The 26513-nt window shown below is 33.0% G+C and overlaps 1 protein-coding gene across 1 annotated transcript in view; it reads right to left on the bottom strand.

Moving 5' to 3' along the window:
- Window positions 1-26513, bottom strand: part of LOC129233551 (PH and SEC7 domain-containing protein-like) — a gene marked incomplete at its 3' end in the record, with an annotated part of 119670 nt that overhangs the window by 33949 nt on the left and 59208 nt on the right. Inside the window, exons 2-5 of the mRNA XM_054867561.1 lie at window positions 11467-11533; window positions 8468-8521; window positions 5359-5745; window positions 3211-4066 (exon numbers count right to left, since the gene is read on the bottom strand). Coding sequence (XP_054723536.1) covers window positions 3211-4066; window positions 5359-5745; window positions 8468-8521; window positions 11467-11533 — 1364 coding nt within the window. The remainder of the gene's footprint in view (window positions 1-3210; window positions 4067-5358; window positions 5746-8467; window positions 8522-11466; window positions 11534-26513) is intronic.

Genomic DNA, 26513 nt, shown 5'->3' with positions numbered 1-26513 from the left:
GCTGTTGACAACAAAATAAAATCAGCTCTTATACCCACTAAGGGCTACTTGCCGATAAATTTTTCTTTCATTCCGTTCATTATTTCTTGAGATACAGCAGTCACAATTGACGACAAAAAACGTTCTATAGATCAACCCCCGTTTGAGTTATTGACACCAAAATTGAATCAGCACCTGTTCCTGTTAATGGCAACATATGGCCCAAATTTTATTTGATTCCTCCAGTTTCTTCCTGAGGAATATCAAGCACACGTAACTCAAAAAACGTCCCATTGCTCCACCCCCCTTGGAGGAATTCGCGCCAAAATCCAATGGGCACAAGTTCACATAGGGGCACATATGTGTACCAAATTTCGTTCGATTTCATGCGGTAGTTTTTGCTGTAGAGCGGCCACAAAAAAACTCATCACACACACACATGCACACAGACAGACAGACATTTTCCAAAAATAGTCGAAATGGACTCAGCACACCTCAAAACGTTCCAATCCGTCAAAATTCGAAATTCGAAAATTTGCACGAATCCAATACTTTTTTCTATATATTAGATATAGAAGAAAGTAATAACAATTGCATGCATTTAAACTTTGTCTAAAAACAATAACAATATTGGTAAAAAATTTACATAAAAGCTAAACAAGGATTGCTCATTATTGCAAACAGATTACACACATGCTCAAGCAAATCGTGTAAACAGATAAACAGAAAGTGATCAAACTAGGTTACATCAAAATATATAGCGGGAGAGATAAGGATTTTTTTGTAACAAAACGAGTCCAATCACTCGTTTCGTGCATTAGTAGCGTAGAACATAGATCTAAAACCATGCTTCAACTAGTCAGGTTTCGGGTGACTTTGGACAATTAGATGTCATTGGAAGGGAGGGAAAAAAAAGAAATATGAATGTCTAAAAATAGATTTTTCACTTGTTAAGTTAAAATGGGTGCATTTATCTACATTCAGTCAATTGTAGGAAACTGGTAGGTAGTCATTGCCAATTTATTATTCTTGTTTTTAAGTGTGAAAGACTGTGGATGATCGAGAGTTTGCTGTATAAGACATCTCAGGTGAAACATTAAGCAGAAATGTACTGAATGGGCCATGGGTGGATTCAGAAATTGTTGAGGAGGAAGCACATTATTATTTTTATCAGACACAGCTAAAATATAGAGATTTATCCCAGGAGGTCCCCAAACCTATTCCTTTCCTTTACCGTTGAAGAGTTATTCTAAAATTGCGTTTTAGAACTTAACTTTCATAGTAATTCCGGGTAAATGTTTCGAAATCCCCTTCTCCTGACATGATCAAAGTTCGTCTAAAATTGCGTTTTTTTGGAATTTTCAATTTTCGAAAAATTACCAGAGGAAAATCACTGAACTCATTTTCCCCCATTAACGTTACTTGAAATGTCTGCAACTGCACCATTAAGGCTTAAACTTTACAAAATACCGGGAAAGGGGGGAAGCCCCAGAATTCATCCTTCTAACATCATTAAAGATCGTCTGAAATACACCTTTCAAAACTTCAAGTCCAAAAAGTTTTTGGGAGGGAGATTTGAACCCTATTAATTTCCTTAAGTTCAAAAAAGATGACCTACACTTACGTTTCAGAGCTTCAATTTCAGAAAATTGCAGATGCAGAGTCCCTCAAGGGAGAGTCGATCGCCCCTCCCTTGTATCCTTAATTGGGATGGGTTATGGTTTAATCATAATACTGGAAATGGCTATGTTCCAGACATGGGCCAAGTACGCCATAAAAATTCCTCAATTTGGTGGTGAAATCATTCAGAGACAAAAGTAAAAAAATGCTTCTTGAGCCCTCTTGTTGCTTACATAATATAATCTTAGAATATCAGTGAAGCTGCTTCCTTTAATTTTACACATGGGACAACAAATATGGCAATGATATTAAATTATAAATATCAAACTCTTATCTCCTAATATTAGTTAACAATTCTAAATTCAGACTAATCCTTTGAGAAATTTCTTCTATGAATTGGAATGCAGTTTTACTGTGGATTTCTTTATAACAGCAAACTCTCTCAAATGCAGCCTACAGGTTTGATTTGAATCTCACAAATCAAAGGTTCTATTTAACTCAAGGTGTCAAAAAAAAAGTCAACCCTTCTTGCTCAAAATAGTACCGTTAGTTTCATTCAACTCCAGAAACATCATTAATCCTTTTGAACCAAACACTTCAATTTATTGCACTCAAAGGCATTCAAGGAAAACTAACGAGTGGCTAGAAGTTGATTTGAAAAGAATTTGAAAAGTTAATTCTTATAGAATGTTCTTCTATGATCCCTTACATTTTGTGAAAATATGGTAAGATGGTGTCCTCATTGCACTCCATGATTAATTTCATTTTTAATGCAATCAGCATGGTCCTGATTTCTTATTCAACTTTTCCATATTCCTAACCTTTAAGGGTTACAGTGTGGATGAAATTTATCAATGCTATTTGCAAGTTCTGCATGTAAAACACCAATAGAGAAGCAAGAAGAAAATTTATATCTTTGACAAGCCAAGTTACTAACTATTAACTGATTGGATGCAACTGAAACAAATTAAACTGTTTTAAAGAAAATAACCAAATTTTACTTAGTGATAAAATATAAATAGCACAAGTTGTCAAAAAATGCAGTATATTATATTTTAAATCCCTACTGTTGAGCCGCATAACTATATAATCTGACTGAGATTTATAGCTGTGATTTTCAAAATATATATATAGCTATATATTACTAGATTTTGACTTTGCTTCTTTTTAAATAATAAGCAGATATGTGAAAATGTTTTTTCACCCATTAACCTCACATATTTAAATGCTGTACTACAAAATAAAATGGTTTTCAATGATACATCCTGAAGCCTGTGTGACAGGATCAGATCTGCGTAACCGCAGACCCCGTATCGCAGGGGGCCCACGTCCTTTAAGGGCCCAACAGTCCAATTTTTTTTTTAAACTAGCACTAAGACCTTTTAACATTGCAAATATACACTGCTGGCCTCTGGGGAAGGGCCCCACAGATTTTGTTGTGGGGGGGGGGGGTAACATTTAGAGATCCAGGCCTGCTGCGTGATTAAGTGTGAAATGGTTATTTCTTTATAAAATAGACACTGCCTACATTTCAAATCAATTGGAAATTTTTTATAATGTAAAAGAACTTTTTCTGTAATTTTAAATACTATAAAAGGGTCATATACTTACTTTTTACATAGATGCCTTGAAACATCTGATTTTTTAAAACCTTCAAGATTGAAAAGACGCTTAGCAAGACGAGAAGCTGAGGGCATGTCAATAGCTTTTGGACTGTAATGAAAACTACTCAGGCTTTCAACATCAGATTCATCTTCCGGTGAATAACATCTTTTACTTTCTCCAGCAGCGGGAGAAGATTCATCAGTTCGAGGTTCGCCGCCATTTTCAATGTTTTTTAAGTTAGTAGGTGATTCATCACTTGAGCTTTTATGTTGCATTTTATTGTTTGCTGCAAAGCAAATAGTGTTTTCATCTGACACGGTTTGATTGGGTAAAACTTGAACATAAATTTTATTCTCATCGATCATAATATTAGTCACACCATCTTGCTTTGGCTGGATGCTGCGAGGTGCGTAACGCTGTCTATTTGATGTAGTAATCATGGTCTTAAGATTGTCACTGACTAGATTTTCATCAGAATGAGTACTGTTTTTAGAAGCAGGAATGTGTACAAATTGGCTGAACCTTTCGAGTGAGTTGCTATTTGGTAAACTTTCAGAACTAGAAGGACTAGGAAGCACTCCACTTCCAGTGGCACTTACAGGTGTATTGCAAGACCAAACGACTTTATCCGTTGAGGTATTGTCTTTATTAGTATCCAACAGATTGTTCAATGATGTGGCAATATCATCATCAATGTCGATACTAACAGTAGCAACAGATGACTTTTGTAAAAAATCTTCACTTCTAGAAGTCCGCACAAAATTTCCACCATAACTAAAGCTGCCCTTCTTTTCAACTACAGGGCTTTGAGAGTCTGATGCTTCCCGCTTTGTTGTTCTTCCTCTGTTTAAATCACTTTCTTCTGAAAATAACACATACAAAATGAGTTTCAAAGGTATAATTTTGTTGTTATACAGATGTAAAACTTTTGATATTACTCATTTTAACAATGGGACAAACATACTCATTCACTTTTTTTTTTAGATAATTAACAGCATAAAAATACCTTTATCAAAATAAAGAAGTATTCACTCAATTTTAAACTAGTTAAAAATAACAAGAAAGTGATACTTTTAAAAAATACTTCATACTTAGCATCACTAACATCTGTATGTACATTTTTAATGAAAATACTTTCAATATTAGGTTTTTACTGAGATTACTTTATACAGACTTTCTGCCTCTGTTATTTTTCTCATTGATGTTTTTCTGAACTGGTAAATACTATGACATTGACTGATCAAAAAACAATGATCAAAATTTTAATTTACAGTTTATCATATTGCTTGACAGCCCAGCACTAACATTTATACAGGATTATTAGTTAAAAGTTTTCAATCAAATTTAATGAGCTTTAAGCTAAGCTTTACATTTAACAACTACAAATTCTTCCAAAAAAAAAAAAAAAAACAGCGGCTATTTTTAATACGAATGTAACACAATATTCTAAAATGAACTGTCTATATTAAAATCAATTGCTTGACATATACTCCACTACTTCTTTGTTTAAGTAATCCTGATAAACTAATATCAATGTTTAATTTATGATTTAAAATGTGCTCAGAAATATTAAGCTGATCTCCACAAACAAAGAAGCACTGAATATTAAAGCAAATATCAAAATACAGTTTCACTATAAAAAATGTACTCAACTTATTGAATAAAAATGAAACTATTATAAATGAAACTGTATTGTATGTTTAAAAAATTTCTATTTTACCACATAGACTTTCAGAAATACTAGTAAACATTTCGTTTACTTTAGTGACAGGTAGGTAATAACATTCTAAAACACAAACTTTACTATATATTTTGACATGCGTACAGAAAAGTAAATTTATTTAACTTTTCAGGGTCCTTTGGGTATATATTTTTTTTTCTTTTGATGTATCTATATTAGTTTTTGAATTAAAAGTAAAAATTATTGCTACACTCTGTCTTCGTGTTTTCTTGCCTGAAAAAGTAAAAGAAAATACAACTGACCTCTGCAGTAGAATTAGCATAAATATGTAAGAAAGTTAGGCAAATGAAAGATAGGTGTAATACTAAAAACACCAACAGTGCAATATCTTATTAGTACAATGTTAATCAAAAGCTAATAAAATATACAATTAGCTGATAATAAATACAGGTATTATACATTGAATTTCATACCTCTGTCATGATTTGATGTTACATTTCGCTCTGTGTTGTTGCTATTTTCTCCTGATTGTTTAATATTGCTTTTTGGTAAGATGAAACCTGCATTGCTGCTTTTAGTTTTGATGATTAAATCTCCAGTCATCATAAAAGTCTCAAATTTTGGCTGAGGTGGCTGCCTCGTATGAGAGTTATGTATTGTTGGAGATGGGGGAATGTTTTCTCCATTTTCGCTAGTATCACCATTAGTTTGAAATTGTTTCGGAGAGTTGGGCTTTTGCTGTACATCTATATGACCGTTGCTAGAAGAGTTGGAGTTTTCTTTTATGTAGGATCGTCTCAGTGCTTCAAGCTCACTCGATGCCGCCATGTGATTATGGACCCGCTCTTTTATTTTGGCATCTACAAATGAGTAAAAAAGAAAACATCTTTAGATAAAATACAATAACAGTGAATATTATTTTAATTTTTAATTAAAGAATAGACTTACTACTGAAAAAAAAATTTTTTGGAAAAAAAATTTTAAATTTATTTTAACATCTGCCGGTAAATAAACAGACAGTTTTAGACAAGAACAACAGTTTATCAAGTAAGTTAATGAGAAAAGAAAAAAACTTTAACTGCAGAAAATTTTTTCAACATGAACATAGGTGGTTGGTGCACCAAAAAAGTGGAGGTTTAAAAGAAATGCAGGGGGCATGGCTCCTGAAGCTGATTTTTTTTTTTTTTTTTTTGGAAAAGTAATTAAATTAATTATTTTTTGAAAAATTAATTAAAGTATTAAATTTTTACAAAATTAATTTGGTGAAGACTTACTACTTCACCAAAAATATTTTTGAAGAAAATTTTTGAATCTATTTTAACATCTGCCAGTCAACAAACAGACAGTTTTAAATAAAGTAAGAGAATGAGAAAAGAAAAAACACTTTAACTGTAGAAAAAATTTCCAACATGAACATAGATGGGATATATTTGGCGAGAGATGCACCAAAAAAGTGGGGAGAGGGGGTGTCAAAAGAAGTCTAGGGGTTAGGGAATATAGCCCCTGAAGCTGATTTTATTATTGGAAAATTGGGCTAAAAGAGATGAAAAAAGTTCATTTATTTAGAATTTTCAGTTTTTATTTTTGTAAAATAAATCAATCCAGCCTTTAAAAAATCATTTTTCAATGGATCATTAATTTTTAACTCTGAAAAGTGAGGGGAGAAAAGGCCCCTTTACTTTTGAAAGCAAGGGGGCAGTTGCCCCTTGCCCCCTGTATGAGCGGCCAATGAACATGAATAGTAAAATATTTAAAGAAAATCTATGCATGAATTTTAAGAAACTTCAAGTGATGAAACAAAAAGTAGTTTTTAACATAAAATCAAAAACTTTTAAAACTGCATAACTTTTTAGCTCTAAAGACAAACAAAAACATACAGTCAAAAATCATAATTCATTATGAAGACCATATTGAAACAAAAGTAATATGTAACCACAATTGAATAAGTTAGCTAACATACTTTTTTTTTAATTTTTGTATTTGTAATTGTATAAAAATGTTTCCAGTTTAGATGTTCATTAAAAATTACGTTGTAATCATTTTATCTTCCATCTTTACCATCCACATGTTCATGCCTTTTGCAGTGGGATGATGATGACATTTTTAACATATGTCACATGACAAGACATAAAATATTGTTATCTTTGCAAAAATTATACATATTTTGAACAAAGGTTTACTTATTGAAAGCATAAAAAATCTAAATTGCATAGTATTGTTAAAAGCAACCCACTATGTGTTAACAACTGATTTTAAGACATAATTTTTTTGACGTTTGAGTTAACGGCATAATCTTTTTGATATTAAATACGCATAATCAGGAAGTTTCTAACTTTCTGCATGCCAAACTCTTATTTTACTAACAAAGTGATGATGGCTGCATCTAAAACTGAAAGTTATTTGAGCTTCCAGTTGCACCTAGTGATCATGAAAATCTATAGAAGCTTTTGGAAGGAAATGAGGTAAAATGCTGGAGACAAGTTTTAACTATGGAAGAAACATATTAATGTAGGTAAACAGGCTCAGATCTATATATTTTGGCCCTCCTACCAAAATGCAGAAGCGCCCCATTCTACCTACTGGAGTACTATGCTACTAAGCACAACGAGCCCTTTTATTGGCATGCCCCCCCCCCCCCCCGCATTGCGAGTCTGCGGATATGTGCGGCTTGTATGCAATTGAGGCAAAAAAACCTTGATTTCAAAACTGGACAGTTGAGGCATTGTAAAAATCTATTTTAGATATAAATTTTATTTTATTTGTTTTTTAGTGTCTAGGCAGACTATTCTATAAAATTATAAAAAGGCAGCTTTATTAAGACAGAAATTCTGATTAGCGACAGTGCACAGTTTTAGCACTTAAGCCTCAACATAGATAAGTATTATTTAGTACTGTTATATACGTGTTTTCTTGTTACTTTCTTTGATATCTAATATATAGAAGAAAGTATCTGATGTGTGCAAATTTTCGAATTTCGAATTTTGATGGATTCAAACATTTTGAGTTGTGCCAAGTCCATTTCGACCATTTTTGGAAAATGTCTGTCTGTGTGTGCGTGTTTGTGTGTGTGTGTCCGTATGTGTAACCAGTTTTTTCTGGCCCCTCTACAGCAAAAACTACTGCATGAAATCAAACGAAATTCGGTTCACATATGTACTCCTATGTGAACTTGTGCCCATTGCTTTTTAGCGCGAATTCCTCCAAGGGGGATGGAGTAATGGGACCTTTCTTGAGTTATGTGCGCCTGCATATAATAGATGGAAAACACCTTTCTAAGTTTGTTATGAACCTGGGACAAGAAATTTCACTTTTCTAGAGCATTTCCCAAAAACAAAGGTTTTGTTGTTCTTCCTTTTTTTTCCCTCCAGCCAGAGATAAATTAAGTTTTAGTTTGTGACAGTGGTTTGATAGCATTTTTCTAAAATTTGTTTATTTTTTTAGCTTTGTAACTTCTGTGCACAAGCACAATACAAACAAGAAATTATGCAACCATTATGACAAAACAAGCCTTTTGATGAGCGAAATAATTCCTCCAAACATAAAATTTTATTAAAATTTTTTTAAACAAAACACAAATCATACCTTTCTTCACTTTCAATGTAACTACATCGCTGGATAACCTCAGGCACTTGAGCACTAAAATGTGATATGTTATTAAACAAAAAGCAGAATTAATAATAAAAATAAAGAGCAAAGTGTTGAGAAATAAATAAAATTAAAACCATAAATGTCATGCAGTAAGGAAAAATACAGCAAATTCTTGTAGACAACAAACATGAACATCTTTTTCGACATGTAAAGTAAGTAAACATGAAAAATATAAACCACAAATTTGAATCATTCATAAAAATATTTACAGAATAGGAGAAATTTACAAATCATAACATCCCTGGTTTATTGAATTTTATGCAAGCATGAAGAAAAATCTTATACACCATGTCTTTTGACATAATGTGGTAGAACTTAATAAGAAAAAAAGTGTTAATGTAGTAAAGCTAAACAAAAACGTTACAGAGACTAACTTTTTGACAAAAAATCAAACATAAAAAGAGAGAACTGACAAAGTGATAAATAAAAATGCAATTAATTATGCAAATTGCTCAGAATTTTGGAACTGGGGGGTGTTACACTGTACTAGCAAGTCCACAAAAAAGGTGGATCCCAGTGCTGTCACAGCCAAGATTTTATTTAGAAAAGCAAATAAGTATTTTAAAGCATCTGAGGTATGATATTAGTGACTTTAAATGCAAAAATTTTGTGTTTATTTTCATGAGCTAATAAAATGACAGAAAACCGAAGGAAAGAAGTAATGCAAGTCATGATAGGAAGAAAATTTTAAAATGTTAATTATTATTGCTAATTATATCATGCTAAAGAATCATCAGGAACGATTCACAATCAACATAACAGAAGGAAGGTTGTATAAACATAGCTACATTAGACATAGGTAACAGGAAATTCCTGAACTAAGTGATATGAGAAAGAAAATCTTAGAAACCAAATTAATTAAATGTGAGAGAACGGGAGAATGAAGGTTATAGATATAAAACCCCACAGGTCATGGCAACAAGAATTTTGAAACAAAATTGCACAAGCCATGAAAGAAGGAAGGTATGAAACAAAATAGCACTTGATATGAAAGAAAAATTTTTTAGCACACCAATTAATATAACAAAAAGAAAGATCTTTTCAGAAAATAAAAGAGGGGAAATCTTACAAATGTTAAATACAGTCGGACTTCCATATATCGAAGTAGCAAATTGCCGGGAAAAAATTCGATATATAGAAATTTCGATATATAGAAACGATCCTTTTTTATCCTAAAAATCTCCTAAAACATTAAAATGAAAGCTAATTTTCGTGTATGAAACTAATTTCTAATTTATACGAGCATCAGATGAAATGAAAGTTAATAATTAAAAAAATAACAGAAATGACATTTTTGCGCCTTCATACATCTTTATTCTTCGGCAATTCAACTTGATCCACAACATTAGGGGATTTTCGTTTCGAGAATGTAATCAAGAGAAAAGTAAAAAATCAATCTACTTAACTTAAATGACTTTAACTGCAGCAAAAACGACTAGGAATGATAATCAACAGACAAAAGGGATAACTTGAAACTCATTTGACAACGTTACTGGTTGCAACTAAGATAGTTGAAATAAACTTGAGGGAATTTAAGAACTCCAGAACGAAACAACGACCTTTCTACACACCCTTCAACCCCCGATTTCTTATGAGTTTCGTAGCAACTTTTAGTGAACATAATTTTCTCCCCTAACCTTTATTTTTCATGAGACAAACAGTCTAAAGTGGAAAAAAAATCTAAAATGTCTCGAGAAAAAAATTCGATATATAGAGATTTTTTCGATACATAGAGAATTTTTCTATGCAATGAACATAGAAATTTGCTGGGATTTTGATATATAGAAAATTTTGATATGTGGAAGTTCGATGTATGGAGGTTCAACTGTATATAAGATGATAAAAAGCTCTTTAAAATGTAATATTTAGTATGTATTACACTGGAAAAAACTATCAAATAAAGTTAAACAAAAAGAAAAAAAGAAAGATAGAAAAGATAATGCATGCAAAATAACAAGCAGTGAAACATAGCAGGCAGCATGCAGAAAAATAATATTTCAACAGAAAAATTCTGCTCAAAATTTTCATGTTGATGAAAAGAAGATTGATTGAGAGATAAAAAATGCATTGGGAATAAAGAAGATAATAATGGACATTTTTGCCTCAGAATGAACTAGCAAGGAAAGTTAAAACTTGATCACATGTGACACGATAGGCAATCCTTAATTTTATCAAATATCTATACCATATACTATATGTTTCTATCAATATAACTATTTTATGGTTATAGTTACTTCAGTCAACTGCTTTAATCATTAATATTTTAATTGGAATTAAATTTATATAGCACTTCAAATATTGCAATTGACTAAATTTATGAAGTATGATTCTTGTATAAGGGACATTTTAAATTAATTTTTTGTGATCAACTGGAATGTTTATCGAGTTCTGATCCACCCCCTGACATTGTTCTGATTACTCTGATTGTCAATGCTTAACAAAACTGATTGTCCAAAAGACTATTCAATATGAACAACAAATTGGACAAGATTTCAACACATGTTTGTACACAAATAATTTAAAAAGTAACTTTAAAAAAAAATACAAATCAGTGGCCATTGCTTGTCAAATTAAATTTATATAATTTATAATGAAAATAGTGGATGCCTCATTACAAGCAAGGTTAAATTTTCGCAAGAAAGAAAATGTGCGTAAAACCGGCGCGTTTTTACGTTGATGGAGGGGGGGGGGGTATCCGCCGGTTTATGTTTTAAGGTCGCGAATTTCAGAAATTTACACGAAATATCGGTAAAAGTCGGAATTTCATTCGTTATGGACCAATACATATTGTATGAACAAAATTTTAAATGAAAACGATGGATGTTTTAGTTCAGAAAGAAGGAAAAAAAGGTTTAAAACACATGCAAAGAAAGTCATTAATACGTTACTAGATTTTTTTTAATACTGACTAAACTGACAGTATAGAAACATACCCTCTTTTGTTGAAAGTGATACTACAGTTTTGTCGTTAACTTCAAGAATGACATCTCCAGCTTCAAGCTAAAAATAACAAATACAGTTAAAATGATATTAAAAACACACAACATTTAGAAGAAATTAAAAAAAAAGTGCATTAGAAAACCGCAAAAAAAAAAAAAAAAAAGTACTAGTTTAAGTATACAATTTTTTAATCATTAGACATACATTAATAGACTTCGAGCGCAAATAAATCCTATTTAAAAAAATATTATTTTCTGGCATACACTATGGCACTAGATAAAATCTAACATTTCATGCATAACCAGTAACCACTTTCGTCTAACCGTAACAAAACGTTTAGAAAGGAAATAAGAAGACTCAAAACATGTGTTGCAAATTTTCATTGAACTTTCTTTAAAATAAATTTTTAGCGGAAATATTGACAATTAAAAGTCATACAATAAAATGATCCACTCAAAGAAGAGATAGCCAGGGGTAGATTTTGGGGGGTGGGGGCATCAAAACCATAATTCACAACGGGGAAAACAGACCCATCAAAACGTTAGTAGTATTAAAGTTTTTAAAGTTAAAATATTTTTTAGTATTAAAGTAGTTTTGCAATAACATTTGGTTAACAAAAGTATATAATAATAACAAAGAATAAGCGAATATTTCATCCAACGCAGCAGGCTGTGTTTGGCAGCAAAGCATCTCTGCATACTCTGTCTGGCATTTCTTATCAGAGAACGAAGGCCTTTACAGAATTGCGTAGCAGATAAGAATATTTTCACTTGGATGCGTAAAACACATAACTTAAATTTTTCAACAGTTTGTCCAAAGCAGTTCATTCACTTATAAAATCACAGGTACAAGAACCCTTTTGTTATTTTTTTAATTGATTCTTAAATTTACGATGATGCAATTCTCCCTATTAAGAACCGTACACAGTGGCATGACAGCCCATGGGGGGCCAAGGCCTACCGCGCCCATCTCAGTCTTCCTGACTATGGGCTACCTGCGATTGGCCTGCCTTGTGCAGATAGGATCGCAGATAGCCATTGTCCTAACCACTATCACTATTATTTTCCACAAATCTCGAAGGCTCTCGATCTGCGTAGGTAAACATGATAGGGTCTGTCCGCAAATGATGTCACGCTTTGCGGAAGGGGAGGGGGTTCATGAAAATATGACAATTTGTGAGAAAGGGGAGGAAGGGGGTAACAAGAAATGAGATATCACGCATTTTTTATAAGAATATGTTTATGAAAAATAGCATGACATGTGACAAATGAGGGACGGGATAAAGTCAAGAGTCACACTTGATGACAAAAGAGGTGAGAGGTCGAAAATGTAGCAAAAAAAAATGACATCATTTATGAACAGCCCCAATAGTTGCATCACGAATCAAGGTTTTTGCTCCTCCTTTCCCGAAAAACAAAATTTATCGTACATTTTTTCTTCTAATACCTACCACCCACTGTCTCATATTAAGATTATATTGGAATGCCTTTCACATTTCTAACCTTTAACCTGACAGTACTTCCTGATGAATGATGATTTCACATCGTTAAATAATGATGACGTTTGACTTGTAACATTTGACTTGTAACGTTAGTGATGTTGCATCATGAATGTGTGAATACTAGATATTAAAACTTCTCGTACTTTTTATTTTTTGAGATTAATATAATTTTATAGTAGTAATTGCTAAGCAGGACTTTAAAAAGTTTTCTAAAACAACTCAGAGATAGGTTCTTGATAAGGAGTACGTTTTTAAACGCAATAGCAGGGGTTGATTAAGGTTGTATTTTTTTGGTCCTCATTTTGTGAAAAGTAAAATGTTTTTCTGAGTTATCTTTATTTTTGAAAAAAAGAAATTATCGTAAATTTCCCTATTTTTAATGGAAAAACGTAATGTCAGAGAAAAATTTAAATGTGTACAGCAGTCAAAAATTTTAATGTAAACGGTATTTCTTTTTTCTCAGAAAAATCTCTGATATGATGCACAATAATATTTTTTCCATCACTAAAAATATTCAATAATGAAATAATAAATTCATTATGAAATAATAAATTTACCGGCTAAGAGGGAACCATTGAGAGAGCTTCAAAAGTTAATTTCTTTTCTTTTTCATTTTTTTTTAAATTTTGAGAGATTTTTCAACTAAATATTTTATTTAAAACACAAATAAAATAATTAAGCAAGTAAGTGCTTATTATTTCAAAAGCTGGCAGTTTTCCAGAAAATATGCAATTACCAATAAATTTCTTAAGAACTAAAATTAAATTAACAATAAATAAATTTAATTTTCAAAGAAAGTGACAAAATTCGACATTTTTAGCCTGCATACATCAAAATAACTTCCATCCTTTCAAATGATTGAAATAATAGCAGGATGTAAAGAGATTGAAATCTTAAATCCAGTCAAGTCATTTCGAAACTTGAACTTTAAGTGGCCGAATGAACTAGTACATGTGTACATCATTCTTTTCAGTCAAAAAAAACAGTATATCTTCATATTTCCTAGTACGAAGAACTAGCAACTTTTTTTTTTTTTTTCTCAGGGGTTTATATCGTTGTACTACAACAACGATCACTCGACAAACTTGGAAAAAAATTTAATGCTTAACTTTTTTCGAAAAAAAGGAAAAAACATTTCTAACTCAATAAAATTTCGCAATGGTAGTTCAATAACATTTTAATCAAATCTTCACACTCCCCAAAAATCGCGAAAAAGCATTAATTTCTTGAGTTTTCCTTGAAGCAAAATGAAGAAAATTGAATTGTAGTTAACTACTTATACCATTCACCCCACGACATAAAAAGTGTTTCTTTATGCGAGGTCATTAATTTACTTATTCAGGGGTGCCCCCCCCCCTAAGAGCAAAGGCACCACCCTAAATATCACAAAGAGCCCCCCCCCCCCAAAAAAAAAGTGAAAAATGCCCCTCAAAACACCACCACCTAAAAATCTCAATGGCGCAGTCTGCGCGATGACCCCTCTACCCCTAACTTATTATATTTTTCAAACTTCCTTTAGACTTAGCAAAATCACTGCTTCCAAAACGTGCAGCCTAAATTCGTTCAAAATACTGTATTTTGTGTGTCTGAATATTCTGATAATGATGCTACTTCCAGCTGACTCGACTGTCTGGTTATAAACAGATCGACATCGGAAAAGACTTATCGGCGGCAGACAATCCTTTTCCATTAGCAGTGTTTGAATTGGAAATAGAAATCTCGAGGTTTTGGCCGAAGACTTCGTGTCAACGTTGGCAGTAGTCGAAATTGCTGGCGTCGAGGTAAACAGAAGGTTCGGGGAAATAGAATTCGCACGCAGAAATACAATTAAACATCGGGATTGATTCCCACCGTAATCAACACGAATGAGAATCTTCCGGAAAATGTTTCCTTAAATGATATTTGCTGAAATCGAAATTGAAAGTGCAGCTACAGACAATTGACAGAGTGATGTTTACGTAGCAGACAGCAGAATTTACGAAACACAATGCAAATCTAAAGCGAAATAGTAGATGTTTATCAGCATCATTAGCAGTAAAATATACAAGATTTGTTTGAATAAACTGATCATTAGCAAAATTATGTAAAGCATTAAATTTGTTTTCGTTAACTTTCCTTTCTCAAATCAACACGTACAGATATCAAACCGGTTAGCTTTCTTCTCCCTTGCTCTTACTTTGTATTGCATAAAGTCTTTTTCAGAATGCAGGAGTAGGCGACGAGCTGGTCCACCTTTTTGCGCCAGGGTTGCCGCCTTCGGCGGCTGCTTAGACAATTTAGCGACGGTATTAATCAATGTTTTTCTCTATATATCAATATTATCATTCGCCTTTTTACGCCGATGTTGCCGCCTTTGGCGGCTGCTTAAACAAATTTCGTGGAGGTATCAATCAATCTATATCATTAGTACTTTGAATAAAATATTTTCTAGATCTATCTCCAGTTCCGTCATTTGGAATATTTTTAAATGAGGGGGAGGGGAGACACAAACGACGTACTCTTCATAGCAAATTTTGTCGAAAAATAACAAAAAGCACTTCCACTTTTATGTGAAAGCACTGTTTTTTCAAAGTCATGGTGTGTGTGGGGGGGGGGGGGCACTGACACCCCCGTTGAAATTCCTTAAATGACGGGCATGCCTCTTTCTTGCTGTCCATCTACTATATCGACATCTATATTTGTCTATCTATCAATCTATACGATCTATGCATATCTACCTCCTGACAGTACAATCTTTTTTTATTTATATAAGTATTAATTAGAAAACAAAAACATTTTTTGTCCACTCAACCTCTATCTATCTCTGTATCTACCTAACCTAACCGCCAATCCGTAACAAAAACGAAGATCATAAAAAAAATCGCGGGCTTTATTTATTTAATCAAAATAGCCCGAAAAAAAAGGCTCTATGTTCCTCGTAGTGTTAAAAAAATAGCACTTGCAAAAAAATAAAAAAATTTAAAAAAAGGTGAAGAGAAGGCACACGATTTCAGTTGGATCACGTGATGAGGTAAGCTCGGAACTCAGCCGGCAAGCGAACAGCTCGCGTTGTGTTCTGCCATTAAAAAAATTGTAAAAAAAAAAAACTATTGCGTATTTTTCAAAAGTTTTTTCTTCTGAAGGGGGCTGAATGTTTTTACTATTACCAACTAAAATTTTAGAATTGAGGGGTTCAATACTTTTTGCAGGAAAAAAAATTAAACCCAGAAAAAAATGCAAAATAAAGGGGTTTTTTTCAAAAATTTATAAAAAATACAAAAATTGCTCTATCTTCAAAATTTTTTCATTCATCATATTTAAAATTCAATTTCCTACACTATAATACAAAAAATATTTGTGTTGTGCGATTGGTTCGGGGTCTGTGAGGTAAAAAGTACTAAAAAGTGCAAAAAAACACATAATACATTAAATAACTTTTTTTCTAATTAAAATATCAAAAATCGAAGATCGAGGTGCACATTTTCGCAAAAACTGCACCTGTGTATCAAATTTCATCTTTCTATGCCTTACCGTTTTCCCAGAATACGCGCCACAAACACACACATACATCTTGTTTTATTATATGTAAGAAGATATGTATAGAAGATAATTCCTTTGTCATTTGAAACATAGACTTATAAAATTAACATCTGATCAGCTTGTGAAGATTTTTACAGTAAAATTAAAACCAAAAAACGACTTTCTAAAAAAAGTCCTAGCGAAAGAAAGATACATGCAAATATTGTTCAAGTTTAAATTTCTCATTCATAGTATTTCTTCTTACTAAAGTAACTATTAAATATTGACGTGTAAGAAATAAAATGTTTAAATTTATCTGCTTGTGTCATTTATTATTATAGCCGTGGCTTAGGCTTTTAGTAACCATTTGTTCATAGCATTGAGAATGAACTACCCTCTAAAACACGTTAAAAACCAGACAGGGGTGTGTTTCCTTTGTAAACTAGCAACGGGGGGCAGGGGGGGGGCGGTTGAACATTTCAGAAATCTGGCAAGCCTACTATTACATAAGTATCTGAAACAGAGAAAAGCCATAGGCCATCTTAGTGAATAAATATTTTAGCAATTTATTCTAATTATGTAGCTAGAGCAAGGATTCTCATGCGTTTGTGTCGGGGGGGGGGGGTCATGAGGCAGATTATACCACAGAAACGTGATATACGAATATTGATGCCTAAAGCAGGGTACCCATTCGGTGGGTCTTGAAGTTGACTATTGCATTACTTATTTTAAAAGTATTTTAGTCCCTTAAGTAGGGACTCTTGTTTTTTTTTGGGGGGGGGCGGGGGAGAGGGGAGGAGGAGGGATCGGTAAAATTAAAAATGAGGGGGGCCATCGCACTTATTGGGTTTTGGCAGCCCTATAGCATTACAATCTATATATTAAGATCTGCAATAGAGGAAAACCTACGAAAATCTTGAAATGTAGGTAAATATATCAGCAATTTATTCTAATGATAAAGCTGGGCTGCCCATTTGAATGGGGGGGGGGCATGAGGCTGACAATGCCACTGAAACTAACAGAGGAGTTATTTTTAAAGGATTTTAGACTCTTCACTAGGGGAGCCCGGTTTTTTTTTCGGAGGTGGGGGGGGGGGGGAGGAATGATGACGCTCAGCACAATTGAGGGGTGTCGTCGCAGTTAAGGGGATGCGCTTCCCAAATTATATTATTTGTATATTGAGATCTTCAATAGAGGGAAGCCAACGGACATTTTAAAAGATAAATATTAAAGTAGTTTATCCCAATAATGATTGTTAAAGCAGGGATATGCCCACGGGGTGGGGGGGGGGCATGAGGCAGACTATGTAACTGAAAGAATCAGATTCAAAAGCATTTAGCCTTTTTTTTTTTTTTTTGAGGATTCTGTTTTTTTGGGGGGGAGGGGGGTTGTCAAAATTGATGGGGGGGCAACGCACTTGGGGAGAATTGGCATTCCTAGCAACATGATCTGCAGTAGAGAAAAGTCATCGTAAAGCTTGATCCATAAATATTTCAGTAATTTATTCTAATAATAATAGCTGAAGTAGAAGTGCCCTTCCTTGGGGGAGGAGAGGGGGGCATGAGACAGACTTTACCACTGATATAATTAATGAAGTTTTTTAAACGAATTTTAGTCTCTTTAATGAGAGGTCATGTTTATTTTCGGGGGGGGGGGAGGTTCGTTTTAGTTGAGGAGTTCACCTTTGGGGGAGGAGGCACTTGGACATCAAGATCTGCAATTGATAAAAGCGCTCGGTAAGTAATATTTCTGTAGTTTTTTTCAATAATATCCGCTACTACGACCCTCCCCCACTCATGCGGTGAAGGGGGGTCGCAAGCACAGACCAAATTGTTGAAATTTTACAAAGGGTACTTGAAAATTTTCCAAGTGTTTGTGAAACAGACCTCATTATTGGGGAATAACATTTTTAGGGAGGGGGGAGGTACCATGTAAACTTTCGACGGGGGGTGACACCCATATTTAAATCATCTGCACATTGAAATTTTCTTCCTTTACATAATTTGCATAGGGAAGACCATCAAGTTCAGAAATGCAAGTTGATTCTCGGTTTTCTACGACAATCGATGTTTCGTAAAGAACCGGAAATCCTAATACATGCTTCCCCAATTCCGCAACCTATGTTTGATAAGTCATATCAAACGAAATATCGGATCTTGAACGAAAAAGATTATAACCCCGCTAGTTTCGATACCACTTGAACGTCAACACTCAGCAACGCAATCGGTATTTCCTTGAAAACAAACGCACGAAAAACGACGGAGCGAAAGTCATGCAAACGACTTCACTTCTTAAATACGGAAACTTACGTACATCCACTCATTAAGCACAAAGAATTATTAACAAAATTATGCATTTTTAAGTCATTATTTCAATTAGTTCTTAGTTAAGTCAGGTCAGACGATATATCGGACAGATTTAAATCTGAATATCGTTATCGCGGTAATCAATATATATCGATACATTACGGTATATCGGTATATCGCCCAGCCCTATTCAGCAGTGTTTTTATTTTAAAGGAAATTGTATAAAACATCAGAGATTAACTTTAGCATATTGCCATACATGTTATACTTTTCTTAATTAAACCTTTCTAAAACACAACTCCTTAATTTTTAGATTGAAGCCTTCGGATTACCTTGTCGAAAAGCATGGCACGTGCTTGAAAGAAAGGGAGAGAAAAAAATCCGAATATTTGAAAAAAAAATTAAAAACTTATGTCGAAAAAAAAAAGATGTTTTTCGAGTTCAGAAAGCGTAAAAAAACTGTCTAAGTACTTTGGATCATTATTAAAAGAGGTTATCTACATTATTAATTACATTCATATGTAAGCACTTAAAATAAACTTACTTTTTTTTTTTCAAATGTCTAAGTAATGTGGGCTTAAAAATGATCAAGAGTAAATAGTTTTATCATTCACGTTGAAGAGGAAAATACGAACAGAAAAAATGCGTGAAGGTAAGATGTTTTAGAAATTATACTCATGTGCTAGTAAGAATCTTAATTTTAATGAGAGAAAAAAAAACATTTTCTGAAAAGTTCTCAAATTATTCCAAAATAATATCAGTAATGAGTTAGCATAAGAATATTTGCGAAAACATGTAACTGAAAGTCAAGAGCTCATGGGTAGACAATGGACAGGGGGAAGGGGGTATTTCTAAATATATCTATATACTCTAAAAGTTTTAATTTTTCTGTTTCGAAGTTAAACAATGACAATTAAACTGTGCTATAAGGAAATATAATATGAGAGAGACAATATCGCTTGCGCTTTAAAACATACATTTATGACGTGTTTAGGATCATATATTTATCCGAAATTTTTTCTCACAAATTATAAGTCCCAATGAGCTTTTTTTTAAATCTTGGGAATAGTTTTTCAATTTATTTATTGTCCCCATATTTTGTCAAAGTTACCGACACAAAAAAGTTACAAAGTTACTTTAAACAAACTTTTAAAACTCTTCAAACTTTTTCATTACAAAGTTTAATAGTCAAAGTTACCGGCTATTTATTTTGGCGATACCGTACATCTTTCTTTCTAGCGAACTTTTAAACAAAGCAAGCCTTGGTATAAGACCGCAAGTTAAATCAAAATGATAAATAATCTCTAGGTATTAAAAAAAAAATAACGTCCAAGAATTTGTGAAATTCTGTTTTTGGCGGACCTGGAGACCCCATAACGCCTAGAAATTTTATACAAAATTACTTCGAGTCTCGGGGGTTTGCACCGAGGCTTTTTTTTTTTTTTTCTAATTCGAATTAGTTTTTCGTAATTAATTTTTAATCTAAAATTTCACATAAATTGCTTATGAAAGAGATGAAAGATTTTCCACACCCCTCGACATTCTATGTCGTCCGAAAGGGAAAAACGAATAGGGAAATATCTAGAGCGCATAGAGTTATTATAAAGAAACAGAGAGGAAAGGGTTACCTAGAACCCCTGGGTTACCAAACAAAAAGACCTATCGCCAAATATTCGACAATCGCGCCAGATTCCCAATTATCGAAATATCCCCTTTACCTTTGATAGGAAAAGTTACTGAAACGTAAGTAGGGATGACTTCACACTACTCTCACTCTAAACAACCAATTTTTCTATTACTTGTGAATTCAAAACTTTTTAACTGTGAAAAACGTAACTACTATTTTTATGATTCAGTTATATTAATTTTTTTAAACTTATTAGACTGAATTAAGGTAAATAGAAAAAAATTCTTGCAATCTTTTAAAAAGGATTCCATTCTTTACTTAAAAAAGATCATGTCAGTCAACTTATGACTAGTATACACTATTTTCTTTAGCGAAGGACAAAAACGCTAAAAAAGAAAAAATATATACTCGTAAATAAAAACGTCCTAAAAGGAACTAAAGTTGGGGCAAACCTAACCTAGTAATGCTCTGATTAGTATCTACGAAAATTCACAATGTTGCTCGGTAAAAGTACTCCAATTACAGAATATGAAACGTGTCTAGATTGCATTCCTTTTCGGTACAAATCAGTCAAACTAGGTGGATCTCTCCACACACTTCAAAATAAATTGCCAATGTAACAAACTACATCTACATCGGGAAGAAATTTTAAAAAGTTTTAGTATAAACAAATAAATTATAATTTTACATTTCTTAAACGTAAATCAAAACGACAATTTAAAATGCAAAACATTTACTTCTATTCAAATTCAGTCTAAATGATAAACTTAAAAAATAGTAATAAAAAAAGCAGCAAAAAAACAGCGTCTGAAAAGCTTACATTTACAAATCTTCGATATAAGCTGAGATCACATTGTAATTGTAGAGCTTACTGGAAAGAAAATGTAAACTAATTTTTAAATACTTACTCAAAGCTTACGCATTTCTTGCATTTAATTCTTATCGCTACCTCTTCCAGCGGATCCGCTTCAAATTTTATCTAATCTCAAAAACTGACAATAGGGAAACATTTCCAGTTGAAGATACTATACTGTTGCCAAAAGTGTATTAAAGTTTTCGAAAATTTATGAAAAAATGAAGAGATTATTTTCAGCACGATTAAAAGAAAAAGCTGCTAAGATTTTATAAAACGTTATTATATTTATGAAATAAAATAGTCACTTCTTTTTGCGTGTTACTGATTGTGGATGCCTCATTTAAATCCACTTTAGTTTTATTAATATACTAGCAAAAATACCCGGCGTTGCCTGGGTCAGTAATAATTATGAGAAACAACCATTTCTTTGCCCTTGTTTTCTGTTTTAAGAGAAAGAATTTAAAACAAACCTTTTTGAAGTGATTAAAAATCGAGCTTCTTCCTTACTCATTAAACTAAAATAGCAATAAGTATAAAGAACAAAATAGTATTCAATTAGAAACGAAAGCACGACATTTAAGCATATACAAATTTGAAGAATTTCCGAAATATGAAATTAAACTTTACATGTTTAAAAAGATTTATCTGTTAGTACTTTTTTTTTTAAATATAAAACCTTCTCTGTGTATGGCTATTGATGTACGAACTGTTTTAAAAAATGTAGCCGCCCGTGTTCCCCTTACACTTGCTTTAGTTATTTTGGGAAATTTCAATTTTTGTGGGCACTTGGTGCGGTTTAAAATCTTATCAAAATTGCGAGAATCATTTCGGGACACTTTCGATAATACTCCCCCTCCTTACTAATTTTTATTATAGAAATATTGTTGCCAGATGCTGAGATACTTTTGGTCAAAAAAAAAAAAAAAATGGCGCTAAACGGTTTCATCGAAATGTTTCCAAAATAAGTAGTAAAATTTGGCGATTGTTTGAAATCGTGCATCAGCTACTGAAATCTTTCTGAAAAAATTCTGGCGATATTTCTGCTGATTGGTTGGATATAGTGAGCAAGTGTCCAATCAGCATTAATAATAATAATAAACCATTGATTACATAAGTTGCGTTTAAAAGTAAAATGATCAGCCAAATCCATTTATTTTTAGCCAATCTTGTGGGAAAACGTTACTTTAAGATTTGACTTGAGAAAAGCCTCAAAAAGTCAGACGAAACGCAAAAATATTCAACAATACAACAATTCTTGGGAGTTGAGATGACATACTAAATAATGACTTGGGTTGATGAAAGACTTCGAACAGGGAACAAAAAAGCTCATAATTCGTTTTTTATACAACTTAGAAACTTCGAACAGATGTTATCTTCAGCAGAAAAATTGGCGCTTTCGATGGACATATAATGTTAATATGTGCACGTTTTTTTTTCCACCCCCATGTTGGGGCATTTATGCGAAAATTGGAACTAAAATTGGAATAAAAAGAGAACTATCAATCGGATTTTTTTCGAACTGGTCTATAAACCTTCCCAGTACCAAAATGAACAAACGGTGAAAGTTTCAGCCAAATCTGCCGGGTAGTTCCTGATAATCTTAGGGAACAAATTTACCAAACTCCATTTTTACTTTCTTCTATATCTAATATATAGAAGAAAGTATTGGATTCGTGCAAATTTTCGAATTTCGAATTTTGACAGATTCGAACGTTTTGAGGTGTGCTGAGTCCATTTCGACTATTTTTGGAAAATGTCTGTCTGTCTGTGTGTGTGTATGTGTGTGTGTCACGTCTGTGTGTGACCAGTTTTTTGTGGCCGCTCTACAGCAAAAACTACCGCATGAAATCGAACGAAATTTGGTACACATATGTGCCGTTATGTGAACTTGTGCTCATTGGTTTTTGGCGCGAATCCCTCCAAGGGGGGTGGAGCAATGGGACGTTTTTTGAGTTACGCGTGCTTGCTATTCCTCAGGAAGTAACTGGCGGAATCAAACAAAATTTGGTCTATATGTTTCCATTAACAGGAACAGGTGCTGATTCAATTTTGGTGTCAATAACTCAAACGGGGGCTGAGCTATAGAACGTTTTTTGTCATCAATTGTGACAGCTGTATCTCAAGAAATAATGAACGGAATGAAAGAAAAATTTATCGGCAAGTAGCCCTTAGTGGGTATAAGAGCTGATTTTATTTTGGTGTCAACAGCTAAAAAGGCGGTAGCGCAATCACCCATTCTTTTTTGCCATTGTGAGTGCCCTATCTCAAGAAGTAATGCTGCGTTCTGGTTGAAATTCGGAATATACGTGAATCCATATGTAAACAGGCTTTGGTTCAATTTGGACGCCAATCGCTCCAAGAGGTATTGATTTATTTATTTATTTATTTTTTTTGCGAATAAAAATAGCTTTATTAATGCAACAATAAGAAAGATAAATCGCAATAGATTGTCGTCTGCGTATTTCTCGTGATTTTAATTGTATGGAAATGATCGGAAATATTATCTCAACGATTTAAAATTTTTAACTGTTGCCATCTTATATTTGTTAATAAATAAAATATTTGTAATTAATTTAAGCAAGGCTTTTAAAATAACTTTCATTTTTCGCTTTTTGCTTTGCTTTTGCAATAATTCAGACATTGGAATGGTCGTCAAGTTTTTTCATGCGAAATTTTGTTTTTGTTGGGAATATTGCTTCCTCATCAAGCATGGGGAGGGATCAGAAAAATAAAAAAAGAAAAATATAGAAGAAAGTTTCGTGATGGCCACAACATACTAGTTATATATAGAGATTATTTAAATTTTAACTGCTAAGTTTTAAAGTTCAACTAAGCGTGAGTAATTTTATTAAAAATACGTTATTTTAGTTTGATCAACATTTCATTTCAAAGTGCTATTTAATCAGTCGTGAAATTTAAAATTTCCGTGGAAATGATAAGTGGGAACTTTTATTTTTTCCTTACAAAGTGGTTCAAAGTTATCTCCAGCTTTATCACACACACATACACACACAATTGCAGCTGCAAATCATCCTCAACATAAGCATGTTTCTGTATCTTGCTTTTCAGGTAAGGTGAACTAGAAAACCCTCTTTCCTATTGAAAGTGGCAGCTTATTACAGATATAGTATGCGCTTACGGTGATTTGAAGGGGAGGGGGAGTGAAAAAACCAGTGAAGTTACCTTCCTCTCATCTATAAACAGAGACCGGAATGAAGTATAAAATCTTAGGAGTCAGGAAAAAATTTTGACCAATTAGTTCTCAGAATGTGTAGGAAAAGTCAGTGTGTATGACATGGCTACTGAAAGATTCTTGTTCTGAAGAAACTAGTCGCTAATGGGTTTTTTAGTCGCCCGGACGATATCTTAATATATAAAAATCAATGTCCTGAGATAACATATATACATATATATATACATATATATATATATATATATATATATCAACGCACAGCCGAAACCGCTGAAGCTTCAGACTTGAAATTTGGCAGGCATGTCCGCATGATTACGAAAGTAACCACTAAGAAAGGATTTTTTGAAATCTCAATTAGTTCGGGAGAAATTAATTAAAACCTCTTAATTTCTGCGAAATTAAAACCTATCATTGAAATTCAAATTCCTTATTTTCGAAGGCTTTCCTCCATTCAAATCATTATTCAGTACTTCATCTCAACTTTTGGTCGATAGCGAACTATAAATTTGATATTGTTTTTGTTTCTCACGTGATTCTTCGAGGCTTTTCTCAAGTCAAATCATAATATTTCTGTCTTTTGCTTTTATTTTTTCAGAACTAGAAACGTAGTTTTTAAGAACATCATCACAGGCGGACTATCCTTTTGAAGTTAGAAGAGTGCAGTTTCCTGTTAAAGTTTGCTTTGCAATAACCATTAATAAGTCACAAGGACATACATTAAAAGTAGCAGGGATCGATTTAAGAAAAGACTTTTTTCACACGGCCAATGTTATAGCACCAGGAAAAAAAATTAAAAATGTTATATGCAAAGAAGTTCTTGCTTAAACATAGGTATAACAATAAAATGTGGATGGTCTGTGTTTGCAAAGATAATCAATACTTTAAAAGGATCGTTAATAACAGTTAAAGATCGGTTACGGACAAGGGCATATATATAAGGAGTCCAGGGACCCCCGGGATCCTCCCAAAATTAGGAAAAATTATAGGTAACTAGAGGACCCGACAGACGTTGTTCTGTTCAAACTTTGTAAATTGAAAAGTAAAAAAATTTCAATTAACTATCAAGTGTTTGAAGCAGTTTTGTTGAAAAAAATAAGTAAAAAGAAAAGGTTTTAAGCTGCTTGGTGTCAGAATGCGTATATTTATTACAACTTGATTTATCTAATGCCCACTGAGCAGTTGTTTTATTAACTATTTTTTCTCCCGTACTTGATGGTTTGTTCTTTCAGCCATACTCAAAGGATAAAAAGCGTCCTCAGATATTAAGTGTAAAAAACTAACTACCCATCTAAAACAAACGGGAAATCCCGTTGCAACATCCCCCATATGAAAAAGAAGAAAACAATGAAAAAGATATCGTATAAAAAATGATAAAGGTAAAAACAGTTCTCTTAATAAGCGAAAATCACTCATCCCTCCCCCACCCCTAACGATGTAAAATAAACGCTTTCTTCAACTAAAATGACTAAAAACTCTTTAAAAACGAAAAGCAACTCTTTGCAATTGGAAATAATTCGCCAAATAAACAAAATATACAATAAATTACATTAACAGTAGCTTTAAATTGTAAACAAATGATCACACAACTCTATTGTTTACAGCCAAAGTCGCCAAGCCACCACGTTACTGTAATCCAGCCGATAAGTGAGCGAAGCCAGCTCCGATCGATTAGCGCTCCGATCTTTTGAACGAAAACTTTTTAAACTTCATATATTGCCTAATTTGTTCTTTCCACCAAAGATAAAGATCGTCCACTGCACTGATCTTTTGTGTACAGAACTACCCTGTTGTAATTTATCTGGACGAAAATAAAATTTGTTTCGGCTTTAAATTCCATCATTTTATCCTTTAATAATGTACTGATCAATTAGATAATCCTTAAAGTATTTTTGACATTGGTGCCAAAACTCAGATGGAGTTGAGCCGAGAAACAAATGTTGCTAGGTACGGTACTTTCTGATCATTTGGTTAAGAAAACCTAAAGCACCGATCCGGTCACATGGTTCAACTACGACGACAGAACACACGTTTTGCGTGAACCATCCAGTACTTTACTTTA

This window comes from Uloborus diversus, unplaced genomic scaffold, assembly GCF_026930045.1.
Source record: "Uloborus diversus isolate 005 unplaced genomic scaffold, Udiv.v.3.1 scaffold_518, whole genome shotgun sequence".
NCBI lineage: Eukaryota > Metazoa > Arthropoda > Arachnida > Araneae > Uloboridae > Uloborus > Uloborus diversus.
The sequence above is the reverse complement of the archived record's forward strand: the minus strand, read 5'-3'. Positions and strand labels throughout refer to the sequence as shown.